This window comes from Pteropus vampyrus, unplaced genomic scaffold (genome assembly GCF_000151845.1).
Source record: "Pteropus vampyrus isolate Shadow unplaced genomic scaffold, Pvam_2.0 Scaffold237, whole genome shotgun sequence".
Classification (NCBI taxonomy): domain Eukaryota; kingdom Metazoa; phylum Chordata; class Mammalia; order Chiroptera; family Pteropodidae; genus Pteropus; species Pteropus vampyrus.
In genome coordinates, this window is record NW_011889018.1 from 820,563 (window position 1) to 840,493 (window position 19,931).

The 19,931-nt window shown below is 44.7% G+C and overlaps 1 protein-coding gene across 1 annotated transcript in view; it reads right to left on the minus strand.

The window, feature by feature from the left end:
* Window positions 1–19,362, minus strand: part of TARBP1 (TAR (HIV-1) RNA binding protein 1) — a gene marked incomplete at both ends in the record, with an annotated part of 60,335 nt that extends 40,973 nt beyond the window's left edge. Inside the window, 9 exons of the mRNA XM_023519777.1 lie at window positions 582–681; window positions 5,459–5,600; window positions 9,964–10,053; window positions 10,965–11,061; window positions 11,594–11,729; window positions 14,439–14,536; window positions 16,192–16,244; window positions 17,287–17,435; window positions 19,251–19,362. Coding sequence (XP_023375545.1) covers window positions 582–681; window positions 5,459–5,600; window positions 9,964–10,053; window positions 10,965–11,061; window positions 11,594–11,729; window positions 14,439–14,536; window positions 16,192–16,244; window positions 17,287–17,435; window positions 19,251–19,362 — 977 coding nt within the window. The remainder of the gene's footprint in view (window positions 1–581; window positions 682–5,458; window positions 5,601–9,963; window positions 10,054–10,964; window positions 11,062–11,593; window positions 11,730–14,438; window positions 14,537–16,191; window positions 16,245–17,286; window positions 17,436–19,250) is intronic.
* Between the last annotated feature and the right edge of the window lie 569 nt (window positions 19,363–19,931).

Sequence of the window (19,931 nt, forward strand, 5' to 3'; positions counted from 1 at the left end):
AAAAAAATAACCCAAACAACTGCTAGTCAAGGAGATGAAACATGTTAACAAAAAATGCAAAGAGTCAAGGACTTATGAAAAACTTCTTTATCCAACCTTAGTACTAAGTCTGTCTAGAAGAGATTTGCTAATCGAATTACCTGCATATGCAAAGGTACCTAATAAAGCTCCTTTTTGCAACGACTATAACCTGAGAGAGCTGTTCTGCTTATATTCTCAAAATATAAATGAGATTGTTTTTATCTTATTACCTTTCAATCCAGTAAATTTCTTTACCTAACCTTACGCTAGAATCTGATAACCCATTTTGGTAATATTCTTATATAAACCAGTGATTACTGTATATAATTTTTTAAAGCTTTCTCTAACAGTTTAACTTTCCACCGTGCAAGGTTCTTATTACTACTAATTTACTGTGAAGTTTAAATATTTCTGCGGTGCGTGGCCAACGTTCTACCTCTCTCCTTTAATGCTCTGTGATCGGTTCCACGCCAGTCGTGGAAACGTCTGATCGTGCACCAGAAATCTGAGCAGCACGGTTTTTCTGCTGAGAGTTTGTTTCCAAGTTCAGAAACGCTTACCTGTGACGGCTCCTCATCCCTTCCACGTCCACAGCCAGCAAGACCATCAGAGCCACAAGCTGGGCTTCGCACCCGTCGGGCACCCCACAGTCTTCTCCAGCTTAAACGACAGGTTTGCGAAGCGTCACAAAACCCATGAGAGATGACGCTTCAGAGCAAAACAGCTAAACTGTGTCTCATCGGCACTGATGACCGCACCGCGGCTGATGAGACGGCTCGTGGCCACACACGCTTAAACGCCAGCAGGAACCAAGCCCCGTGTGCCCAGCGCCCACCGCACGCCGACCCCGGTGACAGACACGGCTCCTGAGCCGCGGAAATCGCAGCGCGTTCCTCGGAGAACATGCGAGGAACGGAGAACGGTCCACCGTCGGGGGCGTAAGAGAAAGCCCCTGAGAAACGCCGCCGGCGGAGCATAGAGGCGGGGGGCGGGGGGCAGGACCTCCCGGCCAGAGCAGCAGCTCCTCCGGCCGTCTGGCAGGAGGGAGCTGCCACCTTCCAGGAAACGGACGGGGGCCGTGCGGCCGGGCCCACGGCAGGAGGGAATGACAAAGACGAGGACACAGAAACAGGTGGGCCAGGCCGTGCGGCCCCGTCAGGGCCTTGCCTTTCCCGACGGCAGGAGGCGGCCGCAGCGACAGGGAGGGGGCGCAGGGCACAGGCAGGTGCTTTACCGCGCTCCACGGACGTCATGTTTGGAGGTCAGGGGCGCCCTGCGCTGGGCAAGTCCACTGGGGCCATTTTCCAACGGCGTTTGCTCACTGTGTCTGTGTCTGTCACATTACTGTCTGTCACATTACGGTAACTCTCACATTTCAGACTCTTTCGTCATTACTGTATTTGTTCTGGTGGCCTGTGCCCAGCGATCACTGACGTTACGATGGTAATCTTTGGGGGGCACCACGAACTGCGCCCCCGTAGGACGGCAAGCTCACTAACCGCTGTGCCCTGACTGCTCCACGAGACACAACCGCATCGACACGAGGCCCAGGCAGAACCCTCCGTGGCCTCTGGGTTTTCCTGTGGAAGGAAGAGTCGCACATCTCTCACTTTAAGTCAACACTAGGAGGACGAAGCTCGGGGAGGGGGGCGTGTCGACACCCCGAAAGCTACCCCTCTGGCACCAACAGCCAAGCTGTGAACGCGAAGAGGTCGTGAAGGAAACCGAAGTGCTCGTCCCACGCACGCATGGATGACAAGCACGACGGCTCCACCGCTGACGTGGAGAGCTCCAGGGGTCTGGAGGGAAGGTCAAACCAGCCACGACCCTCCCCTACGCCACAGCCCAATCCAGAGCAAGGCCCTCAGCCTCCGATTCTGTGACAGCTGAGAGGGAGCTGCAGACGGAAAGTCAGAGGCCGGCAGAGGCTGGTTCACCTTTAGGGAGAAGCCGTCTCCATCATGGAAGCTGTCTCTGCACGGTGAGGCCGCAGCAGGCCCTCGGCAGGCCCCGCTGAGATAACGAAGGCGGCTGCACTGAACGGACTCTCTGCGGAAGGAACGGCCTCTCGCTGGAAGATGCCACCACCCAGGACCTTCGCAGCCGGAGAGAAGTCAGAGCCAGGCTTCAAAGCTTCAAAGGACGGGCCGACTCTCTTGTTAGGGGCTAATGCAGCTGGTGACTTTAAGCTGAAGCCAATGTCACTTACCATTCGGAAAACCGTGGGGCCTTACGAACTATGCTAAATCCACTCTGCCGGTGCTGTATGAACGGAACGACAAAGCCTGGATGACAGACAGCACGTCTGCTTACAACGTGGTTTACTGAGTGTGTCAAACCCACTGTCAAGACCTGCTGCTCAGAAAAAGGTTCCTTTCAAAACATCCCTCCTCACTGACAAATGCACCTGGTCACCCCGGAGCCCCGATGGGAAAGGACAGTGCCTGCAAACGCAACATCCACCCGGCAGCCCCCGGATCAAGGAGACACTCCAACTCTCGCGTCCTGTTACTTAAGAAATATCTCATACGGTTACATGGCTGCCATAGCTAGTGATTGATTCCTCTGACGGATCTGGGCAAAGCAAACTGAAACCCTTCTTAACGGGTTCACCGCCACAGATGTCATTAAGAGTCACAGGAAGAGGTCAAATGTCAAGATTCACAGGAGTCTGGAAGAAGATTCTAACCCTCGCGCATGACTCTGAGGGGGTCAAGGTGGCGTGGAGGAAGTAACCGCGGACGTGGTGGAAAGAGCTAGAGGACTAAGGGGAGCTGCTTCCTGTGGAGGAGCCAAGAAAGCGACTTCCTGAGGGACCCAGGCCTGGTGGAGACGCCGTGAAGACCCATGCGGTGACGAAGGGTTCAGACTGTGACACAGACGTGGTCGACACCGCAGCGGCAGGGTTCGAGAGGGCTGACTCGACCCCAGTTCTGAAGAAGTCCTGTGAGCGAAACGCCATCACTCATGGTATGTCACTACAGCATCGTGTGCTACAGAGAAGTCGCTCGTGAAAGGAAGAGTCGATCAGTGTGGCAAACGTCATCGTACTCCGAGAAAATGCCACAGCCGCCCGGCCTTCAGCAGCCATCCGCATCGAGGCCGGACCCCCCGCCGGCGGAAAGGTTAGGACCTGAAGGCTCAGATGACGGTCGGCACTGTCTAGCAATGAAATACTTATTAAGGCAGGTACGTTTTTCAGACATGGTGCTATGGCGCCCTCGACAGCCTGCGGTGCAGTGAATCCTGACTCCCACGCGCCCCGGGAGCCCAGAGGTTCTGGGGCTCGCTTTACTGCGGGGGCCTGGAACCAAACCCGCGACACCGCCGGGCTCCGCCTGTCCTCAAAGGAGGGAGGAGCAATCTGTGAGGTCGCAGCCCTCCCGAGCCCTGAGCAGCCCTCGCGGACCTTCCCGAGCTCCGAAGCTCTTCACCACGTCTGGCGATGTTGGTTTTGTGTGGTTTTCCTTGTCGCTTTGTCATTGTGTGTCGCAGATGTGACATGCACGCATACACCTATTTCCCATCCATCCTCATCTCTTACCGTTCCCACCTGGGGGCCATGCCGGAGACAGGCGGGGATGCCGCCCTCCCTCAGCTCCCCGGGAGCAGGAACACCCAAGCCTCACGGGGTCCGCTGTCCCACTTTTCACATTCATCCCTATCCACTCATCAGGTGTCACCATCAGGTGACCTCCCCCACCCCGGTTGGCCTGCCTGGACAGTGCTGCTCACACGAGCTCCCCGCCAGTGCCATCTCCTGCAGGCCCCGCACTGGGGTCACCTGCTCCCTGGGCGACCCCCTTGCTAGACGACACCCGTCTCTGTGGGCAGGGAGCGCGTCATCTGTCTCTGTAACTCCCATGCCTGACACTGAAAAACACATGGTCCAAGGGGGCCAAACGCAGGTGACAGAGAGAGACTTAACTCTGGGTGGTAAACACACGATACGACATGTAGGTGACGTATTACAGAATTGCATACTTACAACCTATATAATTTTATTAACCAATGTCACCCCAATAAATTAAAAGAAAACATATGATCAATGTTTGCTGAATAGTTTAAAATCTACCTATGCTATGTCAAAACTCAAAGAAAAGGCTATTTCAGATGTATAAACTGATTGAAAATAGTGTTTTGACAGATGAGTCTTTCCATAAAAACAAATTTGACTAGTATATGTATTTTATGCTTGAAAACTCAAATAGTGCTTGCTTTGGAATTTAATGACATCCTGAAAAAAAGCCTAGTAATTGATAACTAAACTAAAATTTTATAAATGCACTTAGACAAGGGCATTAAAAGTCAAAACATCAAACACACATACATATGAATACTTCCTTTGCACTTAAAATCCACTTTTTAAAAACTTAAAATAGCATATTAAACAGTATATTTTAAGTCCTAGAAATGTTAAAGAAGAAACTAAAAATCTCATTTCATCCAATTGTGAATATTTAATCAGATCTGATGCTGTTTTATACTCTGAATTGTAAGGCAAACTATTTTAGGGGTTTTAATCTGTTTACTCTGGTAGGGACTAAAATTTATTTACTTTTCTAGGCCTAACGAAAGAATCTTCCAAGTAACAGCACAGAAAATTACTAGACAACAGAGAGACTAAAACACAAGAGAGAGAGAAGTTCTAAGGAGCAAGAGCAGGCAGCTCACGTGTTTGGGAGGGTGCTTATCTGATCGCCTAAGAGCTATCCCATGATTAGATCGCAGAGATCAGGAAAAGAAAAAGCCCTGGTCTGAGACCAAGCTGGGAAATTTAAGACACGTTAAATTCAAAGATGCGACTTACTCAAATGCTCACTAATGACTTTAATGAAGGGGAAGCATTAGAGATGTAGAAAGAATCTTAGTTAATGAATCTGCCACTGGTTCTTCCTGAGTCTTACGCATTTCCCCAAAGAAGCTGCAAGACTGACCTCTGCCCAGTATCTGGCAAAAAGAAAAACTAATAAAACCATCCTTTCGAACATAATTTTTCTCGAAAATCACTTTTCATAATCAGTTCACATTAAATGTAATGCTCTGAAAACAAACAAACAAAAAAAGAACAGATTCATCTACAAAACATTTCCACTTCAGAGGCTCCAAAAACACATCCGCAATATCTAGCCCAAAAAGATCTGGTAACTGCGGAATAAATTAACAGATTTGTTTGTGTCCAACTCCCACTCTGGCCACTTATTAGCTTCTCAAAGCACACGAAGCAGTTTAAATCGCAAATCCCAGAGCCGATGAAGGGTGAGTTAGAGGCAGCACTGTCACACCCCGTCAGTCACCGAACGTGGCCACAACGCATCTGGCGGCAGCCGACGGGCACACATACCTGGTGAAGCCCGTCTCCTAACCTGAAAACTAGTTAAAACTTCTTCAAAAACACTTTGGTGACATCGATCCAGAAAAATGACTTCAGACTTACTTTCCCAAGCAGGAGACTTAACGTACTCTTGAACTAGGGTCTTCACGTAAGCATTCAAGGAGACTGGCTCCTGAAGCCCCACGGGGCTACGAGCAGCGGAGCGCCCAAAACAGGTTTCGTTAACACGCAGCCAGTCGCAGAGCTAGAAAAGAAAACAGTTATCACCTTATTTTAAAAAACCTACTGAACAAAGGGTTTCTATTTCCCAAAGCTAATTTTCTGTCTTGCACAATAAACTAAATGTAAATGATTGAACATTATAAATAAAACATTTACTGTCGTGACTTAGTTTCACACAGTGCTGAAAAGTGTGTGTGTGAATGAGTGTGTGTGAATTAGTGAGTGTGACTGGGTGTGTTTTCTAATCTCTATTCAAGATTTTATGAACGGGCAAGAATTTCTAAAGTACCAAATATAAAATGCGCATTTTGATAAGGTATTCTAAAGAACATCTCTGTGAAAAATAACACATTATGCAAAAGAAATTACAACCTTAAATTAAAACTCATTCCAGCTTCACATATTAAAACGAGGATATGTTTATCTTTGGATGTCGAATTTGAAATGTAAGTTATAATTAAAGTTCCTACACTCCTCACAAGTTTATTTTCTATCATACACGCATTTTAAAACATATTAAGAGAAATGCTGTCCTAGTCCTTGTCCATATTTTTTAGAAGATTTGCAAAACTAAGTCACAGAACTTCACAGAATTAATCTTTGATTGCATGTACCTCTGAATTGTTTTGAAATCTGTGTTCTCAATTTTCTTTTCATAATTACCTCTTAAACTACAAATTCAATAATGAATTTAAATATGAAGTAAACAGTTCTTATCTTCCTAAAAGGTAAGAATTAAAAAAATAAATTCCATCCATTAAGGTCATCCAAAATTATATGTGAGACAAAATAATAAAAATGAACAAAATAACAACACGTCACTTGACCAAAGACAAACTGACGAATGAGTGAATGACTGAGTCTCGACTAGAACTGCCAACCCGCAGGAACCAACTTACGGGCCGTTCGCCACCACCGCCGTCTTTATCAAGCCGAGATCTCAAACCGCGACCTAACAGTGAGGTCAGCTAATACGTATCTTTCCAAAGTACACACTTCCCTTTACACTCCTCTCAAACTGGCCGGCCGAAGTTTCTCGATTATTGCTATAAAATGTATGAGATTTTCCAAATCTTCTATTTCTATAAGCACAATCCTATAATCACAAAATTACTGAACTAAACTCAAATTCATATTTGATTCTTTCCCTCTATCGAACCTGTCACAAAATTCAGAATAGTTCCCTTCGAAGTGTCTTCGTGTCAGACTCAGGGTTTAAATGGCATCTAACTAGCAGTCTCGAGTACACAGGTTCCCTTGGTTTCCCATCAAAATACAAGTCTCAAAAGTCTATTTGGACATTGTCAAGAGAATGAGAAGACAAGCCAAAGACTGAGAGAAAAATATCTGCAAAAAACACATCTGATAAAGGGCTGGAATCCAAAACATCTGAACAAACGTTTCGCCAAAGAAGATACAGTATGTAGACAGCAAACGGCATATGAGAAGATGCTCAACATCCTATGTCATGAGATGACTTAATAATTAAAGCAACCTCCACTACACACCGAATGGCACAGCTAAAATGCAGGACCCCGGCCTCGCCGAGTGAGGACGTGCAGCCCCCTGCTGGCGGGAGAGAGCACAACGGGACACACACTTCGGAAGACCGGTAGGTGGTTTCTTAAAAGACTAAACATACTCTGACCATACGATCCAGCAGCCAGGCTCCCTGGTATTTACTCAAGTGAGTAAAAGTTTTACGGCAGCTCTATCCTTTAGTAGGTGATGGAGACATAAACTGGTCCATCGGACAATGGAATATTCTTCAGCGATAAAAAGAAATGAGCTACCTAGCCATGGAAAGACATGGAAGAACCTTAAATGGAAATTACTTAGAGAAAGAAAAGGCCTCATAGTGTGTGAAGCGTATATAATGTCGTATAGACTCCAACGATACGACATTCTGGAAAAAGCAAAACTCCAGAGGCAGGGAAAGCATCAGTGGCTGCCAGGGGCTTGGGGTGGGCGGAGAAGATGGGGTGAATGGGTGGAACACGGGACTCTTAGGGCAGTGAAACTCCTCTGTACGGTACAGTGATGGTGGATACACGTCATATGCACTTGTCAAAGCCCACAGAACACACAGCACAAGAGTGAACCCCGACGCATCTGTGAGCGTTAGTTAATGATGCTTCAGTTGTAACAAGCGCACTGTGCTGATGCCGACCGCTGGTACCGGGCAGCCCCGGGGGGAGAGGGGAGTGCTGAGGGGGTTTATGGAAATTCTCTGCACTTCCTGTGCAATTTTTTCTGTAAACCCAAAACTGCTCTAGAAAGCAAATTAATTTAAAAAAATCGTTTAGGTTGAGCTATGTGAAATAGCCATTTCTATAAATTAATATCGACTAAATAAAACGATTTTATGTAATTCAACATCACAGATTTATACTATACAGCAGAAGTTATAGATATAGCCGAATCTATGCTGTTACATGTACTTAAATAAGTGCTTTTGTTATTAAACAAACAAAGAGAATTAAAATTGGGGTTCAAGCATGAACCACAGACTATAAAGAATAGCGGCCACGTTTATTTGCTGACCGCTGTGTTCCCAACACTCAGCAGGGGGCGGGCGCATAAGCGTGTTCAGTAGACACATTCGAGACAGAGAGATGAGCAACACGCGCTCGAAGGAGAAAAAACATGAAGGCAGATGTTAAAGAATTAGAGAACTGAAAAATTAAGTGGAACAGATAAAGAAATCTAGGGGCTGGCGCCTCAAAAACGAGTAAACGTCTGGCTCATCGATGGAGCGGAAACGCGTCGTAGATCCTGACACGTGACATGGGCGAAGCTCGGCCTGAAAGTTTCACACACTTTTTCTCATTTAAACCTGGCAGCTCACACCACACACCACAAAAATCCCAGAGGGGTGAACCACGACTCAGGAGCCACACACACCAAAGCAAGGGACAGAGCTTACGTGGATACGAGAACAAGCTGAAGGTGGGAACAGGCGAAATGCAGGAGACACAGAAACAGACGCGTCTGGAGAAGCGCAGACGCTGGACGGTCGAAATCGAGAAATTACTGTTAACATTTTTAGGTGCGAAAAGGGCTTAATTTGGGGTCCTTTTAAAGTCCTTATCTTTTAGCAGTACATACTGAAATATTTACAGATGAAATGATAAATTTTGAAACAAAAGCCCAACAAAAGGAACTGATTAAATAAATTCTAAAACATTTAATCAACTGAATTTTTAAACACTATAGATTGGAGAATTATTTAGCGACTTGTTGAAATGGTTGAGTATATGTGAAAATGAAAAATAAAACTCGAAACAATGTTTATTGTTTTAAAATACGTGTACTGATATATCATTTTAAATATCCATATAGTGAGAAAGAATGAGAATTATATATTCAAAAAATTCAAAATTAAAACAAAAGATGGATTTAGTTGGGTGGTGGGCATCTCAGGTGCTCATTTTCTTTATATGGTCCCGTATTTTTCAGATTCCACATACTTAGATGATGATCAAGAATATTGGATGAAATTCTACTTTTCAAAGGTCCCAATTTGCTCCTTCTTCACCCCTCTGCCATCACCCTACTGGCGGCCTCGTTATTTTCCACTTGAATATTTTAACGAAGTCCAAACTGATTTCTCTTGCTTCTATGTACAGAGCCAGAATTGCCTTCTAAAATACTCACATCCCTAGATTCAGTGATCTCTTAGGCATTGGAAAAACACAAAATAAAAAAGAAATTCAAAATTCAAAAAAAAAAAAAAAAAGGTTCTGTCCTCAAACACCACTAAGCTATAGAGCAAATCAGAAATCAACAAAAATACAATGCGGAGGATGGGGAGGAAGCGGGCACTAACGGGCAGGAGGTGACATGGGGGAGGCAGCGGGCTGGGGACAGTGACCAACACGGGGGGAAGGGCGCCCACCACAGCAAGGGCTGGAACAAGGGCAGGGGGTCAAAAGACACTTAGGATTTCACGATGAATTTGATGCATAAAGTCAGGAAAAACTACGAATTACCTAAATGCCAGGCTTGGGCAATGGGGCAGACGAAAGTGCCATGAACTGACAGGAAACAGAGAGAGAGGAGGTTTGTGTTACTTCCTGAGCGGTGTAGCATCGTCACCCCTAGCACAGCTCATCCAGCATTGCGACCTGCCCACTGGCCGTGCCCCCTCCTCCGAGCGGTCAGCCTCTCCCCCGACACTTCCCCGTCACCACCCCCACCCGCCCATGAGGGCCTCAGTGGCACCATTACGCTGCTCGAAGCAGACAGACAACTTCCTAAAATCTCTGTTGACAGATAACAAAGCAATTGTTATGTTACATAAATGGCTAGTGATAAATTCAATTAGAAAACAATTTTTCATAAAGTTTACAAAGCCCTTATCATTAAGCTATTTTCGATCTCACCTCTGTCCACAGTGAAGTCCCCCGTCCTAAGGACTCCTCTTGTCTCAGAGACATGAGAAAAGTTGAGACGTCGGAAAGTGACACTTTCTCCTGGTGGGAGGTAGTTTTTAAAATTTACTCATTTAAAAATGTTTAATTGAATAAAATAAAATCTGTAAAAGCAACGTACTATACTATCTAAAATAAAATTAGTTCGATCAAGAGAAAGCTCATTTTAAAGATGTTATTCAATTTTTAAAATAAAGTACTGATTACAAACAAGACATTATATAAATGAAAGACTGTAAATCTATCTTCCTCAAGGCAGTCTTGATCGAAAAGCAAAAACAAAAAAATTATATGAGAAATAACTTATCACTTCACAAAGCCACACAAATGACGCCCCGCCTTAAGACGGCCACCTAGGTCTTTCATTCCTGAATGAAGATCCGCTCTAAGCCGGGGTCGGGAATCCACTCAAGGCCCGTTTTGTGAGTGAAGTTTGACAGGACCACAGCCACGCTGTTTATTTAGCTACTGTCAGTGGCTGCTTCTGAGTGGCTGTGACAGCGACCGTGGGACTCCCTAAGCCTAAAGTGTGCACCAGCCCGGCCCTTCGCAGCTCCACAGTCACCAGGCTCTGCAAAGACACAGACCAGAGACCATAGGCCCCGAACGTCGGGTTACTGGGAGGCATGGGGCAACGCGGAGGATGCGGGTGAAAGCTGCCGAGCGTCCTCTCCAGCGGTGTCACCAGCGTGTGCTCAGGCCCCGGCACACGTGCAACGTCTCCCAGGGAAGCCCGGTACAGACTCGGTGCCAGGGCCGTCACTGAGGCTGGTCACAGACTCCCAGAGGGAGTGTGCAGACGCCTCCGGCACAGCGAGCCGCCCCATCGGTCGGACGTGGGAACCCCCGAGTCGCGACAGCGTCACAGGCCGCCTCCGTCACTCCTGTCTGCTCGCCCGCCCGCTAAGCCCGAAGCTCACAAACTGAAGCATCGCGAGTAAAGAGGAACTTACCGCATCCACCAAGTTCATAGCCGCTTGCAGAAGAGAGCACTGAGCCGCCCCCCGCAGCAGGATCTGGTGTGTGACCAGGGTGCATTGAAGGACATCCCTGAGGCCGAAAAACAAAACGCACGTCCACGGTCCCCGACACATCGATTTATGCTACCTACAATTTTCTAATGCAGAAAGCCACTGCCAGCAGGACTGCAAAGCTATGATCTTCCAGTAAGGCCTCTAATAGAGCTCGATTTAATATGAAATAAATCTCTTAAAAATAATGAGACTATGAATGAAAATACTTTAAAATAAGAATCTTACATTTTGAAGAATACTGTAATCAATATTACTGTCTGGTATTTTCTCTCTAGTTTCCTACACAGCAATATGATAAAAAAAAAAGTACTGGCCTCAAAGTGGTCAAGGTCCACTAGCATGTATTATGCCACATTTTTAAATTAGTAATTCACATAACAAAACAAGTTCAACCATATGAATAACATTTTTAATTTACGTTTTTCTTATAAAATTAACGGCTCAAAAATCCCGATGCCAGTATTAACTAAAACCACGCAGTATAGATTAAAGCAGAGGGGAAAACGAAACTGACAAGCGGCCACATGTGCAGACACAGGGTAAACTACCTGAGGGCAAGAAGCCCCTCCCGAGCCAGGGCGTTACATTTTGGGACGCTGGCCAAAGCCCTAGACAGAAACAAAATGGGAACAGCACACCAATGTCTACTGGTCATCTTCTGAATAAACTTTAGCAGGAAGCCACCTGAAAGAAAAAGTTTTAAAATAAGTTGTTGCCAACAGCACATGAAAAGATGCTCAGCATCACTAGACATGAGGCAGAGAAACGCAGATCACACGCCACAAGGAGGTGACTTCACACGCACTGGGTCGGCTACCACCGAAAGGGCAGACCGGGACAAGTGCTGGCCAGGATGGGGGAACGGGGGGCCCCGCACCCTGCTGGTGGGACCGTCGCACGGTGCAGCCACTGTGCACCAGCCTGGTAGCGCCTCTACAAGTTAAACAGAGTTGCCACGTGACCTGACACCTCTGCTCCTAGGTACAGAGTCAAGGGAAGTGAAAGCTCATGTTCATGTGAAAACTTGTATGTGACTATTCACAGCGGTGTTTTTCTTGACAGTTAAAAGTGGAAACGATCTAGACGCCTACCAACGGATGACGGGTAAGTAAACTGTGCGACACCTATGCAGTGAGCACCGTCAGCCACGAAGAAGAGACGGTGCCTCATGCCACGACACGGACGCATCTTTAAAACATCGTTAGCTGAAAGCCAGACATCAAAGGCCACACATCACACGATTCCATTCACAGGAAACGTCTACAGCAGGCAAATCTGTGGAAAGTAGATCGGTGTCGGACGGGAGCTGGGGGCGGGGGACGAGCAGTGATGGCTGCTGAGCCTGGAGCTTCCTTTGGGGACGATGAAAACATTCTGGGATCAGTGGTGACGGCTGGTACAGCTTTGTGAACATAGTAAAACCACTGAGCAGAACACTTTAAAAGAGTGAATTTCATGCTACATGAATTCTCTCTCGATAAAGCTATTGAAAAAAATCAACGTTATTTCCATTTTATTCCCATTTAGTAAGGACACATTCTACTCTATTGTAGAGATTCTAATAACCGTAAAGCTATATATATTTTTTAAAGTAAAAAATAAATTTTTTAACTGTTAGAAGCCATTCTTCCGTTGGAGATGTTAAAAATGGTAAAAAAAAAAAAAATGCTGATAGTAAGTAGCCTCTGGTATCTGCAAACAATGACATTAGATCTTTCTCGTGGGCTATTTCTTTCTTATCCTGGACCTAATCCCTATAATTTACTTTTCTATTTTGAGATAGAAACGGAGGACGAGCCATTCTGCTTTCTCTGCCAATGTGTGACTTGAGGACTTTCCACTCATGCGCTCAGTGAAACGTGTTTCCTCAGATCACTGTAGAATTTTAAGAAATCCTTGGATGCTCCTGGAAGGGTATCCCACGTACTTTAGATCTTCCAAAGTGCCTAGCACAAAGCCAGATACACTTAAGGTACTGACTGCAAATCCAAGAAACAGTAAGAACCGTGCGCATTTTTCTCGCCCTCCCTTCTGCTGGACTAAGTAAGTTCCCACTTTTCTGCGGAACACCCCACTCCGGACAGCAGGGCGATGGAAGCAGGCAGGCTTCTGTTTCGAAGCCACTCAACATGTTTACAAGTGTCTACGCCGTGCCTGGCACCCGGCCACAGTCCCCAGGCACCCACTGTCCACTGTCCAGGGCGCTGTCCACCACCGCGCCAGTCACACTGTGCTACTGACGTGGGACGTGGAAATCTGGTCGGCAAATCGATCCCCTTACTGTAAACTTCCGAATATTAGCAAACTCAAGAATGCCTCGGTGGTTACCTTCTCCATTAACCGATCTTTTTTAAGAAAGTAATTAAATCAATTTTCTATAAATCTGAAGTTGTGGTATATAATTTTTCCCTTTCCCGACTTTTGAATAGGTACCATTTCACCCTATTTAAAAATTAAATACAAAAGAAAAAATACATATGGTCGTGCCCTCTTATCCACAGGGGGGCGAGGTGGGTTCCGAGACCCCCAGTGGAGCCTGAAACCGCAAGTCATACCGAACCCTATATATCCTGCCTTTTTCCTATACGTACACACTTGTGATAAAGTTTAATTTATAAATTCGGCACAGTACGAGATTAACAACAATAGAATAGTTATAACAATATACTGTAATAAAAGTTATATGAACGTGGTCTCTCGAAATATCTTTCGAATTGTGTATTTCTAGAATTTTCCATTTAATATTTTTGGGTGACTGCAGGCAACTGAGACCACGAGAACCGTGGACAAGGGAGACCACTGGCCTCTCACACACAGGATCACTTTCTAATTCACAAAACCAGGAGTGAAAAACAGGACTTAGAAGTCCTTCTGCTGCTCAGGAAACAAAACACTGATCAATATACCTCATCAGAAAGAAAAATAAACTCCCAATCTGAAGAAGTGAGTATTTCTAGGATACAAAAGGTCTCACGAAAAAAGCAAGTATATTTTTCTTTTTTGTCTTCCTAAGTCGATATTTATAAAAGGACAACTTTGCCACAGTAGATACTCTGTTTAAGACTTTTTCTCAAACCCAGATTCTTTCTTCAACCTACTTTATCAATTTTTTGAAACTGAACAGAAACAATTAAAAAAGACGGCAAACTGCCCCACGTTCTAAAATTACTTCCGCCTACTCATGTCAACACAGGTAACAAGTTACGTACAAAAGCAGAAACGCGTACTCAGTTATGGCCGAAACCTGTACCATTCCAACACGTCCTGGAGAAAGGAAACGATTTTGATAATACTGAGTATAATAGTCACAGGATGGGGCTTATGACCAAAATACTAAAAATAAATTTTTAAAGCTAATAAATTTTTTTTAAAAAAACTCTTTACTGCACATACTCTTTATTTCTTCTGGAAGGAGAGAAGTATAAGTAACTAAAAACTTCTGTAATTTCAGTCCCAATGGAGAACCACTTCCGATCAGCTGGCCTGGGGACCTACAAAGAGGAAAAAAAATATTTAAAATCTACTTACAATAAGTAAACTGAAACTAAATGGAACTAGGGCCCAAAAGACTTTTAACAATGAAAGAGTAAGACCATTTTCTTTTTCTGAACCTGCTTTTTATTTTTCAGTAAAATTTTGAGGACCCTTCTGATCACAGAAATGTCAAGATCGTCTAGGAAAATGGACATGTGTTAATAACATGCTGTTCTGAGCTGGCATGAATTTCCTTTTTATGACACTTTCTCTGACACAAATATATGAATCTTGCTAAACAGTATCATTTTTTAAAACTCTCAAAATGATAGTTTTATGTTACATTTTATAATTTCCAATACATAATTCAGTGATCTTAAATCTTTAGGTATTAAATAACATTCACAGAAAAACACATTAGTCATAAGTTACTTCTTAAAGGAGCATTTAATTGTCAACATCCACTAAAGTCACATTTTTTTCTGCTATATGCTTCTGCTAGAAACATTACCTGTTAATTGAACACATCAAAGTGCCGAAAAACTGAATACATTTCATAATAAATGTGTCTGTCAACTCTTTTAAAAAGGCATCAAGTTGGTTTTATTGCTCTGCAGCTGTCTAATCGCTTCAGAAACCTATCGATAGTGAGTTATCTGAAAACTAAAAATAATTGGTAAGTCGAGCATTGCTACGCTTTCAAGATTTATCGAATAGGGCTCAATAGTAACATAACACAGACTAATGTAAACATTTTTCAAAAACCGACGGTGGGTTTTTCTGTACAGGGGTACACCAAACAGAAGACTTGCAAGTATAAATTTAGTAAATCAAAGTTAAAGAACATAATTTCAAAAGCAAGGAAGTTTTTGAAGATATAAGTCAAGAGCACAGATAATGCTCCAAACATGAGGATATGGCACAATACCAACAACCTCTTCTCACTCTCAACCTCTCGAAGGGTAAAGGTGGCGTCTGTGTTATGGACAACGGCTGCCACCGTCAGATGTGGAAAGCGGAGGTTCTGTGGTGTTGGACTATTAGCGAGAACTCGAGGTTTTAATATGGATGGATGGACAGACAGATGGACAGACCCTGAAATTGATACAGATGAGTAAGTCTGCTCACAAGAGCAGCTAAGAAATAGATGTGTGTGTACACACACACACTCACGCACACACACATGCACACACACAGAGCGAGATGGCGATGAAGCACACGTGTTAAAACATTAACTTTTGGGGAGAGTGAAGGAAATGTAAACAAGAATTCTTTGGATCATTCTCACAACTTTTCTATAAGTCAAAAAAAAAAAATTAAAAAAAAAGTTTAAAGAGCTGGTTAGCTAAAGTCACCACAGTTTCCAGAGAGCAGAGAGGAGGAGGAAGGGGAGAAAGGAAGCTGGGTAAGACACACCTGCAGACGACGAAGGATGGAGGGCTCCAGGGAGGAGGGGAAACAAGGAGGAATGCCTGATCCAACTATCCGCAGAAAGGCAGGAAGAGCGACACACACAGGAGGGGCGGCGCGACAAGGTCAGGGGAACGTCCATCAGGCGACACGTATCGCGTACCAAACGCACTGTCTTTTTGTCATTTTTTGTAAACGTGTTAAATTTATATCTCTCACACACATTACTGCCTTGTTGTTAAATGACATCGCATTTGCTTACCTGCTATACAGAGAACTCTCTGAAAGTGCATCCATTAATGGTCCGATAATAAACTGGGGAAAAAAAAAAAAGGATTTGATGTTCAGTTGTAACTATAACTTTGAAAACTCAGCTTTGCCCTTAATCGCACATCAAGGGCTGGTGTAAGCACTGCTGACCTCGTATGCTCTTGGGTAATCTGTGAGTCTTGGAAGCACCTCGATTCCACCAGAAGGACAAAACACAGAATTTTCCCACCTGATAAAAATGTATAGAGAGTGCATGTCGGGTCAAGAAGGAAGAAAGAAGCCAAAGAAGGAACACGTGGTGGAAATAAAGATAGTAACGGAGGAAAAAGAAAAAGATACTCGAGAGGAAATTTAAGCCCCGATGCCTGGAAGATAAAAGGGGAAAAATTATATCTTCAAAAATATTACCAGACACGGACCAGAAGCCCAAGCTTACAGAAGTGCAGGAAGGCCAGAAGAATGCAGAAAAACGACACACGCGAAAACGCTGTGGCACGTGGTCAGACAAGCGGGGAAACTCACTTGGGTCACCTGGACACAACAGCCACATGAGTAACCAAAGTGACCATGTGATTCGCGTGGCACTGTCACATGAAACTTAAAACCACAGCATAATTCTCAGTCTCTGCTTTGTGTGATTTCTGACAAATGGACGTAGAGATGCCAATGAAATAATTTACACTATTACGTATTCCACATACGTAGTAACAGTAACACTGCAGCTCAAAGGCAAGCTCTGCTCGCACGGCGGAGAACGTCGGCTCACTGACCACGGCGGTGACGCAGATCGGTGAGAAGCTTCTACTCGTTTTCCCACCCTTGAGTCACGCTGTTTAGAAACCGACAGCCCAGACCCCCCATCCAGAGCGGAATGACGTGGGCAGCTCGTGGACGACCACAGGCCATGAGTTCTGTCCAAACGCGACAGCTGGGCTTACAGAACTAGGGTCTGCTGAACGCAAAGCTGTAAGACGCGGCCTGCAGCAGTCGAGGCCTCTGACGGGTTTCTGAAGGTCACGTGCGAGGCATCGAATGCCTTTACCTCCCGCCTGCGACGAAGGGGGCAGGGGAGACCGGCCGGCGTTACCTCGGAAACCTCCGGTGAGAACGGGAGCAGCTGCGTCTCGAACAGCTCCAGAAAATGCAGAACGCCCTCCTTGCTCAGGATCTTATTTTCGCTTTCAAACATTCTCTTATAAATACACATGTGCCAAGACGGGTGGATGAGCCAGCATGCTGCGGAAAAACACCTCGGGTTGACATGTGGTCCTCACGGCACGCTCACACACACACGCACGCACACACACACACGCACACGTCGTCTTCGCTACACTACAAAGCGAGTTTGTGTCTAACCACATCCCAGGTGTTTGGTTACTGAGCGGCCAAAGTAACTCAGGGCCGGCATGCCACACGCCACACGCCGAGTGTTATTTAGAGAGATGGCAAGCAAGGTTATGGCCACTACGACGTACAGCATTAAATGTTACCCCCGCAGGCGCGCTGGGCGGCATCAGATCTGGGGTGATGCCGACCAATTCGTCCCTCACCCCACCTACGTCAATCCACTTTTCAGACATGTGAAACTGTCACTCCTCTGCTTCGAACCCTTAAATGGCTTCTCAGGGCTCTTAGGATAAAACCAGAAGAAGGACGAACTGACCCTGACGACTGCTCCCACCTCGCCTGGTCCCCACCCCCCGCGCGGCGCCCCACGGGTCGTCCCGGTCCCGGGGCTGCTGCACACGGTGCTGTCCCCTTGACTCTGAGCTCCGATGCCATTTCCAAGGCCTGCCTGACTCTCCGCAGCGCGGCCCCACTGTCTACCCCATTTCAGCCTGTTTGCTGCCTGCGTAGACCTGATCATCAAAATTATGTTTTCATGGAAAACAGACAAAAATCAAGTGAAAAACAGTACATCTGTCTCACTTTATCCAGTGTATAGCATATACTGGACACTAAGTATCTTTCAGTAAATATCTAATTGAGGAAAAAAACGGGATAAAGATGTACCTTAGAGGTATATTTTAACTCTTCTGACACATCCTTTAATTCTATTAGAGAAAAAAAATCAGCATTTTTAACTCATCGCAGTCCATAAATAAATTGGCCCATTATTTGTAATTTACACCAAGATGCTTGCTCCATTCCTTGGTGATGGCAATTTTTCAAAACCTGTCACTACTATTTGATTTGATTTGCCAAGAGCTGTGGGCAAAATGTAGTAATAGGAGAATCATTTTACTAGTAAATGCCTAAGTGAAGTCACAACAGGATTCAATTAAATTCTAGCCCCAGGTGGGGCACCAGAGCCTTACGGTCTGTGAAAAGTCCCCGAGCATCAGAAAAAACCACAGCAATCAACGAGGAAAGCTCAACTCCTACGGGGTCAAACTATTAAAGTTGTAATTTTCTAAAGCAGACACTAAAAACCCATTTACCTAGCTTAATTCTAATGTGTAAACACAATAATGCAGCATTTTATCATTTATACAAACCTAAAACACTGTTAGCCTGCGTTGAGCTGTTTCACTGATCTAAGCTTAATTTTATAAAATACTTTCAGGAAGCTCCGGCTTCATTTTATTTCTCTTAAAAAAGTTCTCATAATACAGGACTGATTACGAGCTTAAAATCGATATATAAAATAATATCTTGGACTTTTCTCTTCCTAAGAAGTCTAAGATACTGAACTGAAACGCTCAAAAAAGTAATTCTAACAATGACAGAGATATATTGCGAATAAGAACGGAAAACAGATAAAATACGCAAGACCGAAGAGCCATTATTAAAAATGTAGCATATACCATCGTTACCATCAAATGTTTCCATTTAAAATTGTATTTTCAAAGAGTATTTAATACAGGTGAGTGCACTTGGCTACACTGCTAACTGAGAAAAAAAACATGAACACTCAATGCAGGTTATTAACAGCGAGTTCTTCTTTACACTTTTACAGTTTTTTCAAGCACTACAATGAACAAGAGTTAATCATGAAAGCAAGGGGAAAAAAAACTACAAATGCTATAAAAAAATCAAAATCAAAGTAACCTTCGTGATCTTCCTGTGACACTGCACCTTCGAACAGGTCATTCAGCTTCGGTAAAACTGGCCTTATGACATGAACCTGAAAATAAAAGCAAAAGACACACGAAATGAGAATTCACCTTTCGGGATGTTTTTGTTTATTTAGATAACAGTGGCCCTCTGTTTCCCCACCGCCATGTAAAAACTGGGCAAAATGCGTCTGCTTATTCCAGCTTTTAAATCATATTAATTGAAGCGTGTAAGGGTGAGTGTGACAAAGCCAAAGACCACAACCTAGAACGGTTACAGTAATGTCACACTCACAGTGAATATCCTATATCATGTCACGCAATCCTCGCCCGTCCTGGGAAACAGGGCAGATCATACCGGCACATTACAAAGAGGAAACAGACTGAAATATTTTCTCTAGACACGCGAGTTGTTCCAGGCCACACGGCCGGAAGCAGAGCCAGTTCAGAGTTCAACATCCTTCGTACTTGGATGATGTTGCAGATGCCAGAGTCTAACTCGCATCCTCTTCGAAATATCGGTGAATCGGGGTTTCTAATAACTAGTGGGGTCTTACAGACCTACTGACTGAGGAAAACGCTGAGTTATTTGAACTTAGAAACGCATTTTATTCCTCATCCTCGCATCTATGTAAATTTATTTCAGTGTACAAACAAGGCTGGTGCACACTTGGGG